This window comes from Podarcis liolepis, assembly GCF_965112155.1.
Source record: "Podarcis liolepis genome assembly, chromosome: 14".
NCBI classification, from domain to species: Eukaryota; Metazoa; Chordata; class Lepidosauria; order Squamata; family Lacertidae; genus Podarcis; species Podarcis liolepis.
The window spans coordinates 16,115,567-16,138,156 of NC_139569.1; the positions used below are offsets into that span (position 1 = coordinate 16,115,567).

The 22,590-nt window shown below is 43.2% G+C and overlaps 1 protein-coding gene across 7 annotated transcripts in view; it reads left to right on the forward strand.

Annotated features, from left to right (window-relative positions):
* Positions 1-22,590, forward strand: part of SNX29 (sorting nexin 29) — a 229,999-nt gene that overhangs the window by 50,406 nt on the left and 157,003 nt on the right. For all 7 annotated transcript variants that reach the window (XM_083474289.1, XM_083474291.1, XM_083474292.1 and 4 more), the window contains one exon: positions 258-340. In XM_083474289.1, the coding sequence (XP_083330415.1) occupies positions 258-340 (83 nt within the window). The remainder of the gene's footprint in view (positions 1-257; positions 341-22,590) is intronic.

A 22,590-nucleotide genomic window follows, 5' to 3' on the forward strand; every position in this document is an offset into this window, starting at 1 on the left:
GTAGTAGACATTGCTGGTTTAGATGGACCAACAGCTTGGCTTTGGCATAGGGCAGCTTTATCGGTTGATTTGCACATCTGCCTCTTAGCTGCAACATCCATCCAGTCACATGAATCGGAGTTTTATGGCCATGGTCACAGTTCTACTATATCAGGTATTGGATCCCCGTGTTCACTATTTATTTTATAACTTACCTGTTCCCCACCTTTAAAGAAGAAGAAGAGCAATATTATTTGTTGCTGTTCTTGTATTTGCAGAGAAAACGAGGTGCTAAAAGTACAGCTGAAGAAGTACGTAGGAGCTGTCCAGATGCTGAAGAGAGAAGGTCAGGCTGTGGAAGGTGAGTGTGGAAAGAACAGCCGCTTGTGGCATTCTTGACAGTGCTTCTCTTTGCTGGTACGAAATGCATTGCTAATGAATCATTGCCAAAATACAGTTTTGAAAAATACAAGATGCTCCCCATTGGTTAGTATGGAACATTTTAATCCTGTAATTTCACACGACAAGGGAGGCTATTATCGTTCTACTATTTTTCGGTAAGTCTTGACAAAAGAGCAATTGATGGCTTATGCTCGCCAGTCCTGTGCATGTTGTGCAGGGGTGATAAGACAGCTTACTTTTGTCTCTGTATTATTTATGTGGCGATTGTGGTTGGTGTTTCTTTTAGATCCATAAAGGAACCAAGGCCCTTTCTCCAACGGATGACAATAAGTCCTGCATCTGCCTTAAGAGGTTTCTGTTTCTAGGGCAAAGTTGAGGAATGATTCCTTTAAAGCGCATTCCCTTTTTGTGCCCCCCTCTTTTCTTTTAAACACTCCTTTGTGATCGCTTGGAAACTATTTAAGATTTACAGAGAATTGTGGCTGTATCCTCAGTTCTGGGCTAATGCACAGCTTGCGCAAGTGTTTGTTTAGGTACTGTAGGCTGGATACAGATTTAGTGACCCACACTGGCACAATTCTACATTTTTTTACCATCCCCTCCACTGGGTGGAGTTTGATTTGTGCAAAGTCCTTCCATCCCACTTTTTCTGATTTTTTCATTCCCCCCCCCCCCCGGCAGCCTATTCTGACACATTCCACATTCATGAGGAACCCCTGTGTCAGGGAACTGACATCAGAGGCACGGGAGAAGGAGAGGGTCTCTGATTCTGCAGGAGAAGGTCCCAGCGCTAGGGGGAGACTCAGCTGGGAAGAAGGGGAAGAGAATGAGTGTAACACCAGGGATCCAGGAGAGCAACGGGACAGGGAGGTGCAAGGGCTCCAGGACTCTTCGTTGGAAGTTAGTGAGGAGAGCCCAAGCACCCCGCTGCCCACGCCCACCCTGCGCAGGAGACTCCCGCGCAGTGAGAGGCGGAGACGCTTAGGCGTCAAACAACTCTTATGTTGGCAGCGCTTTAAGAAACGCCCACAGACAGATTCTACGAGTGACTAAGGGCAGCCACGCTGAGATGGGCTGTGCAGTCCGGAGGGTTTAACCAGGAAATCCGATGCTCAAACGGGGCAGGATTACGCATGAGTAACTCCCAACCACTACACCCTGATTCTCTGGAGAGTCTTTTTGGAGGATGCAAGACTGCAGTGAGGAGAAGGGGACAGAAAAGCCCCATTGGGTGAACAGATTTTTGCTCTCTCAACTCTAGATCCAATCTAGAACCCAGGTTTTTGGCTGGGCCCAGAAGATCAGAACATGTTACTCCAGACTTTCAGAGTGCTGATGGGAACCTACACAAATCCTTCAGCAACTAAGGCCCAGGGGCCGGATCTGGCCCAGTCACCTTCTAAATCCGGCCCGCAGACGGTCCCGGAATCAGCATGGTTTTACATGAGTAGAATATGTCCTTTTATTTAAAATGCATCTCTGGGTTATTTGTGGGGCATAGGAATTCATTCACCCCCTCAAAAAAAATAATATAATCCAGCCCCCCACAAGGTCTGAGGGTCAGTGGACTGGCCCCCTGCTGAAAACGTTTGCTGACCCCTGTCCTTCAGGATTCATCTGAGGCCCTTCTCATGGAGTTCCTCTGAAGAAAAAGAAGAGTTTGGATTTTATATCCCGCTTTATCACTTCCCAAAGGAGTCTCAAAGTGGCTAACATTCTCCTTTCCCTTCCTCCCCCACAACAAACACTCTGTGAGGTGAGTGGGGCTGAGAGACTTCAGAGAAGTGTGACTGGCCCAAGGTCACCCAGCAGCTGCATGTGGAGGAGCGGGGAAGCGAACCTGGTGCACCAGATTACGAGACTACTGCTCTTAACCACTACACCACACTGGCTCTCTGAGGGAGGTTCAGAGGCTGGCAGGAAGGGAGAGGACCATTTTTGGTTGTAGCTCCCCAGCTGTGGAATGTTCTCAGTGAAGTATGCCAGAAAAAAACATGTCTCAACTAAGCCACCTGACATTATAGGAAGATGTGTTGAGATGCCTCTCATTGAGGAAAGATGAGGATGAGGAGAAGGTTTCCCCCAGACCTGCACACTTCATGCCTCATACTGGGGAGAGGAGCACCAGGAGGACCTTGTCTCCTGATCTTAGAACATAGGCAAATCAATGCTGAAGATGCCTATTGGAGGCCTACATACAGGACCTGGGTACAAAAGCACTCCCCACACGTAGGATTCCCAGCAACCCCTCATAGTGCCTCTGACAGTGGTGGTAGGACAAAGCCATTATGTCCAGTAGCTATTAAGAATCCTAGGCATGGAAACCAGCAGAGAAGTGTCTTCTTTCAGGCTGTTGGGTTGGATCCAGAGCAGAAGAAGAAGAAGAAGAAGAGTTTGGATTTGATATCCCGCCTTTCACTCCCCTTCAGGAGTCTCAAAGCGGCTAACAATCTCCTTTCCCTTCCTCCCCCACAACAAACACTCTGTGAGGTGAGTGGGGCTGAGAGACTTCAAAGAAGTGTGACTGGCCCAAGGTCACCCAGCAGCTGCATGTGGAGGAGCGGAGACGCGAACCCGGTTACCCAGATTACGTGACTACCGCTCTTAACCACTACACCACCCTGGCTCTCCATATTTTTCACTCTATAAGACGCACCAGACCACAAGACGCACCTAGTTTTTTGAGGAGGAAAACAAGAAAAAAAATATTCTGAATCTCAGAAGCCAGAACAGCAAGAGGGATCGCTGCGCAGTGAAAGCAGCAATCCCTCTTGCTGCTCTGGCTTCTGGGATAGCTGCGCAGCCTGCATTCGCTCCATAAGACGCACACACATTTCCCCTTACTTTTTAGGAGGGAAAAAGTGAGTCTTATAGAGCAAAAAATACGGTAAATCTTATTTTGTTTTTTTAAATACCTCATTGACTTGGGACAAGTTAGCTGTGACTTGGGTTTCGGCCCATTAAAATCTGTCCCCTCAACACATTTTGATTTTCAGTAAAATGTGTTCTTCCCACTCCTCAGGTTTATTTTTATTCTGGAAGTAAATTGGCTGGAAGTGGGGGGTTCTTTTGCTGTATAGAATGACTGGCTGAAAAGAGAGAACTAGTACTTTTTAAACGCACACACACACACACAGGCACTTTCGTTGGAGAAAATTAAATCTCTTGACAGGCGGTAAAAAGCCTTTTAGTACTTTTCTAGTGCTTTAAGCTGCGGAAATAAGTTTTCCATTGGTATTCACAGCTTGAGCACTTATGGATTGAGGGTTCTCTAAGCTTCTGGAGGAATTAGGTAACTTAATTCCTGTTTGTAAAACAATTTAAATCAATATAGCTATGTGATTCTTCTTGCAAGTATCATGGCCTGATTTTTTAATAAGAAATACGTAGACATAAATTCTATTCATGAATTTTCCTTGTAAGTGCACTCATCTATGCTCCCATAGCCCCCGCAAACTTCCTACAATAAACACTTTTTCCTGAAAAATCATATTTGGTTTTTTTGACTGAAAGTTTAAAGATTAGAGGATAAAATGTTTCAGCAGTTTATGTGTTGCCATCATTAGTCTCTCACATAATTTATTATTATACAGCCACATTTATAGCCCTGCATTAAGCGTGAGTCGGCTGAATCACATTCTGCTGTTATAATGAGAAATTGAGGCGTGAGGAATAGGTTCTACTGCTTATGGTTAGAAAATAATTCATCAGACTGATTTGAAATTTGGCAGTGTACGATGTGTAAATCTGAGAATGGCCCATGCTGAATTTGGGATCGAAAGGATAAGAAATTGGCTACGCTTAATTCCAAGTAAAGACATTTTTAATTTTCTTATATTTATCTCACCACCTTTCTTACTTCCTTTTAGCATTTGTATTCCATCTTTCATCCAAGGAGGTCACGGGGGTGTGCAGTATTCTTCTGCTCCTCAATTAACCCCCACAACTCTATTGAGAGGCAGTTAGGCTGAGGACTCTGGGCTCCCAGATCCTAGACCAGGGGTCAGCAAACTTTTTCAGCAGGGGGCCGGTCCACTGTCCCTCAGACCTTGTGGGGGGGGGCGGACTATATTTTGGGGAAAAAATAAAAATGAACGAATTCCTATGCCCCACAAATAACCCAGAGATGCATTTTAAATAAAAGGGCACATTCTACTCATGTAAAAACACGCTGATTCCTGGACTGTCCGTGGGCCAGATTTAGAAGGCAATTGGGCCGGATCCGGCCCCTGGGCCTTAGTTTGCCTACCCATGTCCTAGACCCACACTCAAACTGCTGCACCACACTTGCCGTCTTCCATCATGGAACCTAAAGGGGTCTTCCATCGCAGTACTATATTTAGAACCGCTTAGCTGCAGCAAGGTGATGGATGGTCTTGTGTGTCTTCAGATGTTAAGGCTGAATAACCCCTTCGCCTACTAGCACAGTCAGCTCTTCAAGGCTGAGGCCTGGTCTGTGAGAATCTTACTTAGAAATAGCAAGCATTTTCATGCAACTTATACTTCCAGAGGCTAAGACTGGCCAGAAACCACCGCCTAGCAACCAAATCTATTGACTAACTTGACCAGAAAAATGCCTTTTTAATAGCGGCTATAAGCATGCTACAGGGACGCAGGTGGAGCTGTGGGTTAAACCACAGAGCCTAGGACTTGCCGATCAGAAGGTCGGCGGTTCGAATCCCCGCGATGGGGTGAGCTCCCATTGCTCGGTCCCTGCTCCTGCCAACCTAGCAGTTCAAAAGCACGTCAACGTGCAAGTAGATAAATAGGTACCGCTGTGGCGGGAAGGTAAACGGCGTTTCCGTGTGCTGCTCTGGTTCGCTAGAAGCAGCTTAGTCATGTTGGCCACATGACCCGGAAGCTGTACGCCGGCTCCTTCGGCCAATAAAGGGAGATGAGCACCGCAACCCCAGAGTCGGCCACGACTGGACCTAATTGTCAGGGGTCCCTTTACCTTTTTACAAGCACGCTACACGATTAATGAGTAAAAGCACATACCAGAGCTAACAAAGCAAGCCATATCCCCAAACATACAGTATAAATGGGAGAAATATTTCTGGGGAAACTGTCCCAGCAAAGTCATTCAGTTTATTGAAAGCAAGCCATTCTCAGCACAACGCGTTAAATCATTCCTAGGATTTCAGACTATGGATGGTAAATATATATACTGATAAATGTGAGAAAGACAGGCTGAAGTCAAGAGCACAGGAAGTCATTGTGGTTCCTTCCAGATGTTGGACTACAGGTCCCATCATCCCCAGACAGCATAACCCCGATTAGATTAGTGATGATGGGAGTTGTAGTCCAACAACATTTGAAGGGCTGCAAGTTGGCTATCCCTGATCAAGAGATTGCATCAAGTGGCTTGACTTTCCTGTCCCTGCATGGCTTTGACTTAGCGCTTCATTAGATAAATGTTTTGAAGCACTATGCGGTTGTTTTTTGGTGTACTGATTTGTATTAAAAAATATTCATGAAAACGATCCTTTTAAGCTGCTTAAAATACAAAAAATTATCCTTCATTTGATACTGACTTAGTGTAATTACTGGTGGGGGGAGGGGAGGGGAGGGGAGAGGAAGGAACCTTGGCTAGCTATATTCTTCTGTGTTACAATTATGTAAATGAAGGAGTGATAGGAATAGAAACTGTGTGGGTTGGTCAGGTTTTACACAAGAAAAAAGGGGGTGGTGATAGAACGATAGTTTCTAAAAATGAACGGCTCTGCGCCATGCCTTCTGGTTGTCTTTCATCAGCTGTGGGTTACATTTCCATCACTGATACTAAGAATAAATTTGAGCTGCATATGTTTTATAATACATATGGTTCCAAAAAGGATGTTTTGTTGGAGGCTGATTTATGTAAGGAAAGAGCTGTATTACTACAAATCTGCTTATCCATCCATCTATCTATCTATCTATCTATCTATCTATCTATCTATCTATCTATCATCTATCTATCTATCATCTATCTATCTATCTATCATCTATTTATGCATGCTGCTGCTGCTATGGAAGTGCTATAGAAGGGTCAACAATTTTTGGCTGGCCTTAACGTACAGGCTGGAAAATGATGATCTCAGCGCTGAACAGCAAGGCATGTTCTGGTCTGAGGCCAGGTTCTAGGAAGAAGGCTGCAAGGCTGGCCAGAGGTTTCAGGACCTCGGACAGCTCTGAGGAAGCCACTTGATCCAGCAAAGGCTGAGAGCGGACAGGCTTTTTAAAGCCTCTGCTACGCAGACTACCTCTCCCACGCCCTGTCCTGCTTGTCATTATGATGTTAGATGATGGGCAGATGGGTTGTCCCGCCTACCTATCACCTTCCCTTGTGCATTGCTTTCCATGCACTCAACAGACAGTGGGTCGCCAGGCACTTGGGAATCACAGCGTTTGACTTAGTGTTTACACGTGAACCGGGCCATTGGCTGGGTTTTAGAGAACTGCAAAAGCAGTTCTGCCGCGCACTTGGTTGGAGCATGGTGCTTATAAGGCCCAGGTTGCACGTTCAATTTCCGTAAGGGACAGCTGCATATTCCTGCATTTTCAGGGGGTTGGACTAGATCAGGGGTCATAAAACTTTTTCAGCAGGGGGCCAGTCCACTGTCCCTCAGACCTTGTGGGGGGCCGGATTATTATTTTTTTTTTTGGGGGGGGGAGAATGAACGAATTCCTATGCCCCACAAATAACCCAGAGATGCATTTTAAATAAAAGGACACATTCTACTCATGTAAAAACACGCTGATTTCCGGACCATCCGCGGGCCAGATTGAGAAGGCAATTGGGCCACATCCGGCCCCTGGGCCTTAGTTTGCCTACCTATGGACTAGATGATGCTCAGGATCCCTTCTAACTCTATGATTCTATGCCTAAATAGGCTTTAGGGCTTAGAGGTATTTGGGTTGTAGCTCCCAGTGCCACCTGGCAAGCCAGTTCTGACATGGGGAAGGCTTTACTTTTATTGTATCGAATTTATACGCTGCCCTTCATCCAAGGATCACAGGGCGGTTTTACAGTATAAAAACACAAAAATACATAACGTAACAACAAACAAAACAATATCCTCCAGTTTTAAAAGGCCATAGATTGTTTAATTAGCCAAAGACCTAGGAAAAGAGGAATGTCTTCACACGGTGTTTAAAGAAATGCAGTGAAGGCATTAGACAAACCTCCCTGGGGAGAACATTCACAAATGGGGAGCCACCACAAAAAAGGCCTGTTCTTGTGCTGCCATCCTCTGGGCCTCTTGTGTTTGTAGTACACAGTGGTACCTCTGGTTACGTACTTAATTCGTTCCGGAGGTCCGTTCTTAACCTGAAACTGTTCTTAACCTGAAGCACCACTTTAGCTAATGGGGCCTCCTGCTGCCGCCGCACCACCGGAGCACAATTTCTGTCCTCATCCTGTAGCAAAGTTCTTAACCCGAGGTACTATTTCTGGGTTAGCGGAGTCTGTAACCCGAGGTACCACTGTATACAGTGGGTCTCTTCATAAGAGAGAGAAGTAGTCAAAGATCCCTCAAGGCATGTGCAAGCCTGAGGGTACACCTAAAGAGAGATGCTTTTTTAGCATATGATAAAGCTTCTAGGAACTGTGTGTCCTTTATTTTTTAACCTCTATTGGAAAAAAGTTATGTACAGTCATACCTCGGGTTACAGACGCTTCGGGTTGCACACCGGGTTTCGGCACTCGCACATGCACAGAAGCGCCAAATCACAACCTGCGCATGCGCAGACCCATGCATGCGCTGCGGGTTGCGGACGCTGCGGGTTGCGAATGTGCTTTCCGCACGGATCACATTCGCAACCCACTGTACTTATTAGTTCTGGGTGCTGCTTATATCCAATTGCATTGGAAATGTTTAACCAGTCCGCTTCAGATTTATATACGGTATTTCGGCTAACGGATACCATTTGACGGTTTACTGTACGTTTCCGAGAACAATTCAAAGTGTTGGTGCTGACCTTTAAAGCCCTAAACGGCCTCGGCCCAGTATACCTGAAGGAGCATCTCCACCCCCATCATTCAGCCCGGACACTGAGATCCAGCGCCAAGGGCCTTCTGGCGGTTCCCTCATTGCGAGAAGCAAAGTTACAGGGAACCAGACAGAGGGCCTTCTTGGTAGTGGCGCCCACCCTGTGGAATGCCCCCCCATCAGATGTCAAGGAAATAAGCGAATCTGTGACTTTTAGAAGACTTCTGAAGGCAGCCCTGTTTAGGGAAGATTTTAATGATTGAAGTTTTAATCTATTTTTAATCTTTTGTTGGAAGCCACCCAGAGTGGCTGGGGAAACTCAGCCAGATGGGCGGGGTATAAATAATAATTTATTATTATTATTATATTATAATGAATTTGTTATAATATCTGTATCATTAGGATGAACTATTTATCTGGATTGTCATATTGGGCTGAATCTGACACTAGTCCTGCCCAGAGGGTTGCATCCAAGTAGACCCATTGAACTTAATGGGCGTGAGTTAGTCATGTCCATTAATTTAAGTGGGTCTGCTCTTGAGTAAAACTTCATTGAATGCAGACCACAATGTTTTGAAATGAATCAGTGTTTGGGTTGTTACTGTAATACTGCTTTATATTTTCTGTTGTTACGGGAGCCGCTGTGGGCACAGTTATGTGGGAAAGCGACATACAAACTGAAATAATAAATACACGAATAAACAAAGAATATAAGATCCCCCTGGTACTGGCATTAAAGGCTTCAATCTTTTGCAGTTGCTCAAATAAAGGTTCACAAAACATTTTTGAGGTAAATAGAGGGATGTTCAGGTTTCAGAGCTAAGCAGGGATTTGAACCTCCAGTTCCCACATCTGAGCCCACCATGCTAACTAGCTGCCGCACCGCAGTTCATCTTTGACCTAAATAAAAACAAACCGAGAGATTTATTCAATTTTACTTAGGTGTCACTCAAATGACTTTTTTAAAAAAAGAGACTTAATAATTCCTTTAGGCACAACAGCTCAGAACTAATATTATCATTTGGTGGATGTCAAATCATCATAATAAAGCTAACAGTTATCTTCACTTGAAGCCTTTTTAATTTATTTGGTAATAAAAAACCCCCACAATATATGTTCAAAGAATGAGTTCATTGCTGAATTAAAGTGGTTCTGCAGCACGTGGACGGAAAACTTTCTAAGACCGCAATTACATTTTAAATTTTCAGTTTAATTGTTTAGCTATGCCTATTTAATCCATTATAAGCATTTCTTATGAATATACATAACCTGAATATCAAATACTTAGAGATTCCCTTCCTTTGAACACAGAGGATACAGCTTCTTTAAACTGTGAAAGTGCCAGGCTTAAGGAATCAAAGTATAATTCTCAAGTCATACGCAGGCAACTCCAAAGTGTGTGTGTCTGTGTGTGTGTGTTTTTAAATGGAGAGTGATACTTTTCAGTTTTATAGAAGCAGATAGATGTGTGCCAAGGAGATGGGATTGTGAGAAAGAATACTTTCCTGCTGGATCAGACTAAGGGCCAGCCTAGTCCAGCATCCTGTTCTCACAGTGACTAAGATGTCTATGGAAAGCGCACAAGCGAAACCTAAGCACAGCAGCACTCTGCCCACCTATGGTTTTCAGCACCTAGTGTACAGACCTGTTAAGGTCTTTGCCAGTATTCTGCTCTACTTTTTGTAAGCGAGCATTAGAGCAGAGGTTCCCAAACTTGGGTCTCCGGCTGTTTTCGGACTACAGTTCCCACCATCCTTGACCACTGGTCCTGCTAGCTATGGATTATGGCATTTGTAGTCCAAAAACAGCTGGAGACCCAAGTTTGGGAAACCCTGCATTGGGAAACCCTTAATTCTCCCTCTGTCTATCCCTCCCTCGCTCCCTCTTTTTGCTTCAAAACATTAAGATGGTTAAAAATTAAAGAAAAGGAAAAGGGCCCCTGGACGGTAAAGTTCAGTCAAAGGCAACTATGGGGTGCGGCGCTCATCTCGCTTTTCAGGCCAAGGGAACGAGCACCATCAGGAACAAAATAGTTAACTTAAAGCTCTGTTTTCCCCCTTCTCTTTCAAAATACCCTGCATAACGTAAGGCTAAAGAACATGTTGTAGTTGTGCCACTATCAGCTGTGTGAAAACTGTCGAGTCCAACGAAAAGGGTAATTGTTGTATTTTTCCGTGTATAAGACTAGGTGTTTTTTTTACCCCCCAAAAAAAAGGTTTAAAATTGGGGTTCGTCTTATACACAGGTAGCGGGGGTGTTTTCTTAAATTAGAGTCCCCCAAAACAGGGATGTCTTATACACGGAAAAATGCGGTATATAACATGGGAAATTTCAGGGTCTTTTTGCCCTTAATTTATGCTGATGTGTTGGATGCTGCTAGTGCTTTGTCTTAAAACCCTCTTTCTTTTTGTTGTTGCAAATGACGAGGAATGCTGGAATAAACCAAAATTGACCCACTAATTTCCTTCCATTTTATTGCTGGAGATGAGATCTTCTATGTCTAAAATATCATATTAGTTTAGTTCTTAAATTGATCTTTTGAAGTAACTTGGGTATGGACAGATGGGGCAGTGGAATTCAGTCTTTTTTACACTTGGAAGTTTGCCAGGAGCCGTTTCCCTGACATTCTGGCGAAAGCTGTATTCATCAGGGATACTAGAATTGTGTGGCTCACAGAGATTTTCAATTTCAGCCCTGTTCCATCATAATTAATATGTTAGTTGTGAGTAATCTTCTTTACCTTCTTGCGTTGTCCAAAGAAAAGGTCCTGATAAATAGACCTTAGAACATTGTGCATTTTAGGATTTAATGTAGGGAATGGCTCAGAATAAATCAGATTATTGGGATTTGGAGTTTCACATTACAAGGAAAGATACGGTTGGTGGCAAATATTTGTTTTTTCAAAACTTTGCTGGAAAAGGAGAGAGAGCATGAGCCTGAGATCTAGATGAAACGTGTTTCTAATTGGGGTAGGTTCAGTGCTTGGCCATACGGGATGCTACTGTTAATTGGGAAACTGGCTAATCTACTTTATTTACATATAAACACACACAGAGCACTGCAACATGGCTCCCTCTCTCTCTAGCATCAGACAGCAAAGAGAGAAAAAAAGGACAATAGTCTCACTTCATGGAACACAGTAACACAAACATCCTGTCTTTGTCACTTCCCACTCTGTAGAGTCAAAATGCATACCATCATGTGAAAGACAACAATCCCATGACTGCAGTCATGGAGCAGGAATTCTAATAAATCCCTATGTCTAGTTAGCAAGCCATCCTCTATCAAGTCTGACTTTTTGTCCATATAGCCCTAAGGTTCCTCAGCAAGCAGGGAACATAGATGGAGACCTCTCCCATCCCCCTGCTACCTGATAGTTTTAAATGGAGATGCCAGAAATTGAACCGGGGACCTTCTAGATGGAAAAGTTGTCCACAACACTGACTACAGTAACATGTCCTCTGCCCTGATTTATTACCCTTTCACACACAAAATTCCTTGGGAAGGTGGTGTTTGCATTTTGTGCGTGTGCAATATGTATAACCACGAGACACTTCTTCTGGCATGCCATATATTTATTTAATTGAACTCCTGCCTTTTGCCAGAGGCTAAGCAGAGATAACGAAATGTTCTTAAAATCTGAGAGCCGGTGTGGTTTGAAGTCTTGGAGGAGCGGTTGGGTAATAATGCAAGCAGCAGGTTAATTATCGAGTGATGTTTTCCATGTACTTCTCTTAACGCTGGAAGGGAAGGATTAATTTTTAAAGCAGTAATTTTATTGCAAACTCTTGGATTTGGGAGGTTGGTGAGTGTAGCTTGTGCGTCTCTTGCTCTTTCCTCCTCAAAATAATGGTACAGGATTTTATAACACTGAGGCGAGTGGCTTATCACAGTGTACATTGTGATATTTGTGTTGTTTCGCTGTTGTTGCCAGACATTTTATCAGTAGTCTACCACATTGCCTTAAGAGTTTTTGACTTCTTTCCTCTGAGGACCTCTCCAGCTGCTGGGTCAGCACAGCCGATCTGAGTTGGCACCAGCTGGCAGACCTTACACGGTTTTATTATGTTGTTTTCCTTATGGGAAATATTAGTCCATTGCTGCTTTTGGACAGCAGTGATTTTATGTGGTACAGCTGACTTGAACGTCCCTTTACAAAGAACCCACCTAATTTACCACCCTGCTTCCTTTGCAAATATGCTTTTAATCTCTTTATGTTCTAGAATGGTATTGAGCAATTGCTTCTTTGGAAGTTAGGTGTGCCCAAATCCTGTGGTGACCAATGGGAGACGAGGGCATGCTTTAGCGCTCAACAGTCGGATGGTAAACAAGTTTACTTGGAAGTCTCCCTGAATGCAAGCAACGTTCCTTCCCAGTTGGGGTTTTCTGAAGCGACTGATTTGCATCACCTAAGCCTTGACCTGGATGGTGCTGAATTTTGGAGAAAGCTCACATTTCCCCTAGAAATGCTACCTTTCCATAAGATCGAAACCAAACCTCCTGGTTGCGCAACTGCCTGGTATAATTTGGAGTGACAGATACCCCGTCAGAAAGGAACAGCTGGAAATGCCAAAATACTTGATAAGACATGAATAGGTAAAGGTAAAGGGACCACAACCCCGAGGTCTCACCTGTGTGGGGATGGTATCTGAAGAAGTGAATACTTGCGATGAGGTGAGGTTTGCTGCCTGTGGAAACACAACCACAAATCTCTTGCTGATTGTCCATCACAGGACACACATCCAAAGATGATTCCTTTGCTATCAGAGAGAAAATTTGATTCCTAGGTTAGTGATGGCAGAGATACAGACAGGTCTCACTTTATTGTGGCTAGAATCTGCTTTTGCAAAAGAAGTAAAAAAAAAAAAGTAGTTTTCATTTGTAGTTTTCTTTCTATATTTGTTCAATAGTTCTTTTTATTATTTATTAAAAAGATAGGAGGGCTAGTGCATTATCTTAGTCTCCCAGATACAGCATTCTGCTACCAACCAGGAGTATTTATGCGTACCTTAAGATGAAAGTTCCTACCTTATCAGCTTAATAGTCAACAATTTGCCTATTGGGATAACTTACAAAGGAGGAGGTGAAAAGGCTGGAGCTTGATGCACTTTGCGCTAATCGTTCCTAGCAGCGACTGAGCGATGCCATCAAGGCAGGTAATTCCTAATTGTCCTTGATTGCTCATTTCTTCATCGCTGGGATAACGCAAATTTGAGCCAAGATGGTTGTTGGCAGTGCGACATGGAGCACTTTGAGCCAAGCACGAGCTCATTCCACAAATAGTGCAACTGCCCGAGCCGCAAGACTGACAGGCCACCTGTTTCCTCCAGCTGTTTAAATGCTTGTCAGATCCACTTTAGCGCCGTTTAAAAAACCACTTCTTAGCTTGAGCCATGGCTTGAACAGCAGCATTCCCAGATATTTGCAGTTTGGTCCAGTACTATTATTACTTTTGAGTTAGCTGTGAACAAATATCCCAGCTCCTGTCCAAAACCCAACCACAGTAGTGCTTATTTGGAAGTAAGAAGCAAACTTTCATTGTAGCAGATCAATGGTGCAGACTTAGTGGCTAGGAAAGAGCAGTATTTAGTCCTGGTGCTCTTACAAAGCAAAGCGGTGGCAACAGCATAACCAGTTCAAGAGACAAAGACAAGGTTCAGCAGTCCAGGATAGGGCTGGCCGATATCTGGTTTTCAGCATCATGATATATCACCAGCTGAGTATCGTGATACAGTGGTACCTTGGGTTAAGTACTTAATTCGTTCTGGAGGTCCGTTCTTAACCAGAAACTGTTCTTAACCTGAAGCACTACTTTAGCTAATGGGGCCTCCTACTGCTGTCGCACCGCCAGAGCCTGATTTCTGTTCTCATCCTGAAGCAAAGTTCTTAACCCGAGGTACTATTTCTGAGTTAGCGGAGTCTGTAACCTGAAGTGTATGTAACCTGAGGTACCACTGTATATACCACAGTGTCTGAAATAAGGATGGAGCTAAGTAGAGGCATTGGCTGGCTTCATGGTTTTCTCCGCATCATGATTTTTGCATAGTGTGGATGCACATACACACACACACACCCTGATTCATGATATATTGCTAAGTCAAACATTATGAAACCAATATGGACTTCAAACGGGTTTTGGATGATATATCGATAAATTGCCCAGCCCTAGTCCAGGATTGGTAGCAAGAGTTCCAAGACAGTTGTTCTAACAAATTTCCCTGCTTTTTAACAAAGTATTTAAACAGGAGCAGAGAAGGCTCAGCTACTCACAAGAAGTTGTGTGCCTTCAGCAATTCCTGACCTGAAGACAGGCACTTATCTGGGGAGTGGGGGAAAATATTCTCCCCTTCTCTTGATGCACCACATCTCTCTGGGAGTTCTTGCTGGGTGCACCTCCTCTTCCCCCAGTCCCAGTGTGTCACAGATGGCTGCACCTAAGATTTCCCTCTCATCCTCCAAGGGATGGGAAGGGCTTGGGTCTCTCACCTTGTCACCCCCGAGAGCAAAGGAGGGCTTCATCAAGCTAGCTCTGCTGCATAGTCTCATTCCCTGCCCAACTTTGAGTCCATGTCCTCACTCTTGGATGTTTCCTGTTCCTGACCTGGATCAGAAGATTCAGAGGGAGCCATGGCCATTAACACGTCTGCCTTAATGTTTCACTGCCTATAGAAGTTATTTTTCAGCCTGCATTTGCAACAACCAAGTGTAGTTCATGCCAAGTGCAAATTGGATATATCTTTTGCTACGTGTGTCATCTACAGGGCAATTGAGAACCATCTCTATTAAATAAGACCCCTGTTCAACTTCAGTGGAATTCTGGCCAGATGAGAGAATATTTTCGCAATTTTTTTTTTTAAAGCAAAGCAATGTGCTCACCCAAGTAATTGCAGGCTGCTCCTCTTAGTGACAGAAACCTTTTGATCATTTCTCTTTGCATTGCGAAGTGGTTTTGACACGCTCTTAAAATGAGGTTACCATTTAATTTCCATTAGCCAAAGCAACACTTTCTGAAACTCAACAGGTACCTAACCTTGGTGTAGCCCTTGTTGGAGGTAGGCTGGTGTCAATATTGCTACCATTTGTCTAATTAGTTGAAATGATTTTGTGGTTTTCCCCACCCCCTTGAGGGTGTGCAATAAGGTAAATGGCAGGAGAAATTATTTTTCATGTTTTTATGATGATAAAACTGGTGTTCAGCTGGTGTTCAAGGGACACAACAGAGTCCTGGAATATAACAATACAGTGGTACCTCGGGTTAAGTACTTAATTCGTTCCAGAGGTCCGTTCTTAACCTGAAACTGTTCTTAACCTGAAGCACCACTTTAGCTAATGGAGCCTCCTGCTGCCGCCACACTGCCAGCGTGCTATTTCTGTTCTCATCCTGAAGCAAAGTTCTTAACCTGAAGCACTATTTTTGGGTTAGCAGAGTCTGTAACCTGAAGCGTATGTAACCCGAGGTACCACTGTAACAATCATCATCATCATCATCATCATCATCAAGTCCTCCAGATCTGTTTCCCCCAGCGAGCTTAGAACTGATAGCACTGAGTCGTGTCCAGTGGTTTTGCCTTAAATGAGGAATCCACCATTTGTGGGTAGAGTAGACAGGAAATGCTATTTTTTTTGTCAGTCTCCCCTGTCCATTTAATCCATTTCCCCACCCCTCATTCTGCCCCTGAGACTTCGTCTACAGCAGGAAGGGGGAAGCCTATATTGCCCTGTCTTACTGAAGCACTTTCTGCTAGGGCAGGAGTGGTGAGCCTCAGGCTTGAGAACTGAGTCTGCCCCTCCAGGCCTTTCTGTTTGGCGCTTAGTACTCTGTCTACATCCACTCTCCACACCACATTGACAATTTCCAGGCCACACCTCTCACAAGCCTGGGGCCTCCTTGAGTGCTTTTGCCTGGCTAGATCATGTTCTTGAGTTCTTGCTTGCTTGGAGGTGTGTGTGTGTGTGTGTGTGTGTGTGTGTGTGTGTGTGTGTGTAGAAGCACAGGTCTTATCCACGACCAGAATGTAACCTGCTGTATGAGTCACACCTGTTTTTCTGTCCACCTTTGCTCCCCCTTGGATGAAAAATATTCCGCTCTCCTTCGCCGTGGCAAAGCTAACCCAACATTTCTATAGCCGATGCTTTCGATCATTTTTAAAAGACGGAATGCAAGCGATGAATCAAAATGGAAAAAAAGAAAATGAAGTCTTGTTTGTGAAGCTATCTTATATCCCTTGGCCCCCTGTCCTTTCAGGGGTCTGTCCCTTTCCTAAATCTTGGCTAGATGAAGGTCTCCACCACCACCACCACACTTTCTCCCTTTGTGCCTTGAACTCTCCCAGAACACATGTCCAATGCTGTCCCTCTTGCTTCCTTCCAGACCCTCACTCATTTTTTTTTGGCATCAGTTTGGCCACCTCTCAAGAAACCACTGCCAAACTCAGTGCAAGGATTCCCAAGGTGGGAGTGGCAGTCCTCGTTGATATTGGGGTGCCAGGTTGCCATTCTGAGTCAAGATGGCAGACCGAAACCTGGCTTTGGATTGACTCCATCAGATGGGTGACTGGTCCAAACTCTTTTTTTTTTTTTTTTTTTTATAAAATTTTTATTGGTTTTACAAAATTTTAAAAAGACAAACAAACACTAAAAGAAACAAACAAACACGCATAGTTTCAAACATATTTTCATATAAACCTCTTTTCTTGGACTTCCCCATACCCCCCCTCTCTGCATCCCAATGTCCATACTTCAACTAGCAACTCCCAATTGTTGCTTTCAAATCTCTGTCATCTTAGTCCTTTTTTTTTTATATTCTAACCTTATATCCCTGTACCCCTTTGTTTCTGAAAACCACAACATTTTTAACATTCGTTAAGTTTATAGTGGTCCTTAAGATAACTTTTAAATTTTCTCCAGTCTTCTTCCACTGTCTCTTTTCGTTGATCACGGATTCTGCCTGTCATCTCGGCCAGTGTCATATAGTCCATCACTTTCATCTGCCATTCTTCCAGAGTGGGTAAATCTTGTGTCTTCCAATACTTTGCGATAAGTATTCTTGCTGCTGTTGTAGCATACATAAAGAAAGTTCTGTCCTTCTTTGTCACCAATTGGCCGACAATGCCCAAGAGGAAGGCCTCTGGCTTTTTAGGAAAGGTGCATTTAAGTACCTTTTTCATTTCATTATAGATCATTTCCCAGAAGGCCTTAATCTTCGGGCATGTCCACCAAAGGTGATAAAAGGTACCTTCAGTCTCTTTACACTTCCAACATTTATTATCAGGCAAATGATAGATTTTTGCCAGCTTGACTGGGGTCATGTACCACCTGTATACCATTTTCATAATGTTTTCCTTTAAGGCATTGCATGCCGTAAATTTTATACCGGTGTTCCATAACCACTCCCAGTCAGCTGACATGATGTTATGTCCAACATCCTGAGCCCACTTAATCATAGCCGATTTAACTGTTTCTTCCTGTGTGTTCCATTTCAATAGCAAGTTGTACATTCTAGATAAGTTCTTAGTATTGGGTTCTAACAGTTCAGTTTCTAATTTTGATTTTTCCACCTGGAAGCCAATTTTCCTGTCCTGTTTAAAAAATTCCATTATTTGACGATATTGGAACCAATTTTCTACTTTATGCTTCAGTTTCTCCTGACTTTGTAGTTTGAACTTATCTCCATCCTGTTCTAAGATTTCCCAATATTTCGGCCATCCGACCTCCATATTGAGTTTCTTCACTGCTTTAGCCTCCACTGGTGACACCCATCTAGGGGTTTTATTTTCCAATAGATCTTTGTATCTTATCCAAACATTAATCAATGCTTTCCTAACAATGTGATTTTTGAAAGCACTATTGACTTTGTCATACCAAAGATATGCATGCCAACCAAAGGCATTATTGAAACCTTCCAGATCCAAAATGTCCGTGTTCTCGAGGAGCATCCATTCTTTCAGCCAGCAAAAAGCTGCAGCCTCATAGTACAACTTTAGGTCCGGCAGGGCAAAACCCCCTCTTTCTTTAGCATCTGTCAATATCTTAAATTTAATTCGGGGCTTTTTGCCCTGCCAGACAAATTTCGAAATATCTTTGTGCCACCTCTTAAAACATTCCATCTTGTCGAGAATCTGCAAGGTCTGAAACAAAAATAACATTCTAGGCAATACATTCATTTTAATTACTGCAATTCGGCCTAGCATTGACAATTTCAAATTTGACCATATTTCTAGATCTTTTTTAATTTCTGACCAACATTTTTCATAGTTATCCTTATACAAATTCGCATTCTTAGATGTTAAGTAAACCCCTAGGTATTTCACCTTCTTTACCACAGTCAAACCTGTTTCCTCTTGAAATTTCTCCTTTTCCATATCTGTTATGACTGGTCCAAACTCACTACCCCATCCATTGAAAAATCACGGTATTTTCTGATTTCTAAAAATACCTGGCCAGTACTGGGCACTCCCTGCTAGTCTATATCTATCTATATCTATATACCTACTGCTTGATTGCAGAAACACCCCTCAGTGGCTTACAAAAAGGATAAAACTATAAGCAAAATCAGCAAAAAAACAGTTACAGATAGGTAGCCGTGTTGGTCTGCCATAGTCAAAATAAAAAAATTCCTTCCAGTAGCACCTTAAAGACCAACTAAGTTAGTTCTTGGTATGAGCTTTCGTGTGCATGCACACTTCTTCAAATACACTGAAACAGAAGTTGCCAGATCCTTCTATATAGTGAGAAGGTGGGGAGGGGTATCACTCAGAAGGGTGGTGGGAATGGGAGATTGGCAGATAGCTGAGATGAGCCTGTTGACGACTCTTAACAACTGTAATAGGTCTTACAGGAAAAGGCAAGGGGTGAGAAGGTGAGAAATGGCTTAGTCATGTATAATGAGATAAGAATCCAATGTCTCTCTTCAGACCAGGTCTATCCATGGTTTTAAGTTTGGTAATGAGTTGCAATTCAGCAGCTTCTCTTTCCAGTCTACTTCCGAAATTCCTTTGTAGTAAAACAGCTACTTTGAGATCTTGTATAGAATGTCCTGGGAGATTGAAGTGTTCTCCTACTGGTTTCTCTGTTTTGTGATTCTTGATGTCAGATTTATGTCCGTTCTATACAAGATCTCAAAGTAGCTGTTTTACTACAAAGGAATTTCAGAAATAGACTGGAAAGAGAAGCTGCTGAATTGCAACTCATTACCAAACTTAAAACCATGGATAGACCTGGTCTGAACAGAGACATTGGATTCTTATCTCATTATACATGACTAAGCCATTTCTCACCTTCTCACCCCTGGCCTTTTCCTGTAAGACCTATTACAGTTGTTAAGAGTCGTCAACAGGCTCATCTCAGCTATCTGCCAATCTCCCATTCCCACCACCCTTCTGAGTGATACCCCTCCCCACCTTCTCACTATATAGAAGGATCTGGCAACTTCTGTTTCAGTGTATCTGAAGAAGTGTGCATGCACACGAAAGCTCATACCAAGAACTAACTTAGTTGGTCTTTAAGGTGCTACTGGAAGGAATTTTTTTATTTTAGCAAAAACCCAATTATTTTAAATAATCCAAAAATAAATAAAACAAAAAATAACTCACACAACCTCCCATTTCAGCAGCAGGGTTACATTTCCAGTGGTCCGTTCAGACTTTGGATGCCTTTATTTCCAGAAACTTCTGGTGTTGGGGCATGTAGAATATGAGACTTACGGGATTCTTGTGTGATTGGGGAGTGGCGACGGGGGAAAAAACCACAATTTTATACTGTGAACACTAGGAGTGGAGGGCCAGTGGGATTTGGGATTCCCTGCTGTTACAAACTCAGCAGCATGCTCTTAATGCTTTTATTTATTGGGCCGATTGAAGTTCTCTGATCAAAGGCTCCATTCAGGCTCTTTGATTTCCCTCTTCCTCCTTCTGCCCTGACTTCATTTGCTTTGTATCTGCCTGTGACGCTTGTAAGCAGTTTGACTGCTTGCTGAGCTTGGCAAACGCCAAACTCTCTGGCTGAAGGTCTGTGGCAAAGGGGCCCTTTTGATAAGGGTAGTTTGCTTAGATAATAACAAAAAACAACAGCTCTCACTTTTTATGGATTCGTCTGTTTCTTCGTCCCATATGGGTTGGATCTGGACTGGGTTAGTTGGACTTGCTTCCCATCAGAAATCAATGGGACTTGACGTAACCATGACTAACACTTTGCATTGAATTTCAATAAGATCCAAGTTCAGCTAACTTAGTCTGGATCTAACTCTCTGTTTTGCTCTGTTGCTTCTACGCATTTTCAACCACATTTCTCAGACTCAGTTTATTTGATTTTAAAAGGGGGCATTTCTCTTTCCCTCCCCCAGTCTGCTTTTAAGTCTTGTCCTAGGACCTAATGGTCAGGGGTCCCTTTACCTTTATATTATGTCCTTCCACCCGCAGGTAAAAACTGATTTATTCCAATAGGCTTTTGCTGTTTAAGGAAAGGCCTTTTAAATGTGTTGTGCTGTTGTTGTTGTGTTTTTTACTCTCTTGTGTATCTACTACCTATGCAGTGATAGATTTGGTTTGTTGTTGTTGTTGTTGTTTAGTCATTCAGTCGTGTCCGACTCTTCGTGACCCCATGGACCAGAGCACGCCAGGCACTCCTGTCTTTCACTGCCTCCTGCAGTTTGGTCAAACTCATGCTGGTAGCTTCACGAACACTATCTAACCATCTCATCCTCTGTCGTCCCCTTCTCCTTGTGCCCTCTATCTTTCCCAACATCAGGGTCTTTTCCAGAGAGTCTTCCCTTCTCATGATTTGGTTTTTACTTCACTTTAACTCCATTATATTTTAATTACTTCTTAGCTATTATATTTTATATGTTCGTAGCTTTCTGTTGTTCTAGTGCTGTGTGTTTTAATTTTTGTAAGCCACCTGGTTCTGGGGCAAAGGTGGGAAGCAAACAAGCAAGCAAGCAAACCAACCAACCAACCAACCAACAAACGGCTGCATTATGACAGACTTACAGCCTCTTTGAGCCCAGGGTCTAGGGGTCTCCTTATATAGTTCTGATGTACTTTTGCTATTGGTACATTTGTCCTGGGTGTTTAATATGCGGCTGAATGAGCTGGAAGGGCTTTTCAGACTGCTGGCCATTTACTGCAGGAGATTTTTTGGCAAGTTTCCCCTTCTTGTTTTTATTTAATTGTGTTTTATTCCGTTTGATTTCCTCCCTGCTTTTTAGTCCAGAAGGATCCCCACGGCAGCTTACAGAAACACAATAGAACTCTGCTATTGAACGGCACTGTCGCTGGGAGTGTTCTCATCTGCTTTCATCCCATCTTGCTTCCATGACTGCTGGAAATAATGTGAGATGAGATAAGTTCAGTGAGAATCCACCCACCCTCCCCAAATATACAGCTTAATCAACTGAAAAGTTGTGTGTGTGTGTGTGTGTGTATGTGTGTGTGTATATATATGTATATATATATGTATGTATATGTATATGTATGTATATGTATGTATATGTATGTATATGTATGTATATATGTATATATACATATGTATGTATGTGTGTATGTATATATATATATATACATATATATATATATATACATACACACACCGGAAGTAAAGACTTGCCGTGGTTCAGGGCTTCCCAAACATTTTCTTGCTCACAGTCCTATCTGATAGGGCTGAAAATGGCAGTGGCCCACAAGTCATGTGTTGAAGCAGAGCCAGGAACTTCCAATGGCCCTTGTTCCACCAGGATTTTGACACCTTTTGCACGTCAGAAATCTTTTCACTCCATATTGTCCCTGCTCCATATTGTCTGCACTATCTGGAAGCAGCTTTCTGGGGTTTCAGGCAGTGGGTCTCTCCTAGCCTTTACCTGGAGATGCCGGGAATTGAACCCGGGACCGCCTGCCTGTAAGGCGTATGTTCTACCACTAAGCTACGGCCCTCCCCCATAGCTTCCCTATAGCTTTCTAGGGTTGAAGCCGGTCATTTAAAAACTGGAAAGCTAGACCCCCTCTGGATATTCATTAATGGATTAAGGGTTGAAAGGGTTCATTTTGGAATAAAAAAGCATAATGAGTCTGATTCTTTGATGATAATAAAGTTCCCTGTTCACTCCCCCACATGCCTCTCAATATTCCCCCTTACTTTGCCTTGTCAATAATGTTTCCTTTGACTCATGCCACTTCACTCAGTAAGACTTCAAACATGCAGGTTCGTTTTTCGTGTGATGGCTCTGGCTACACAAATAAACAAGATT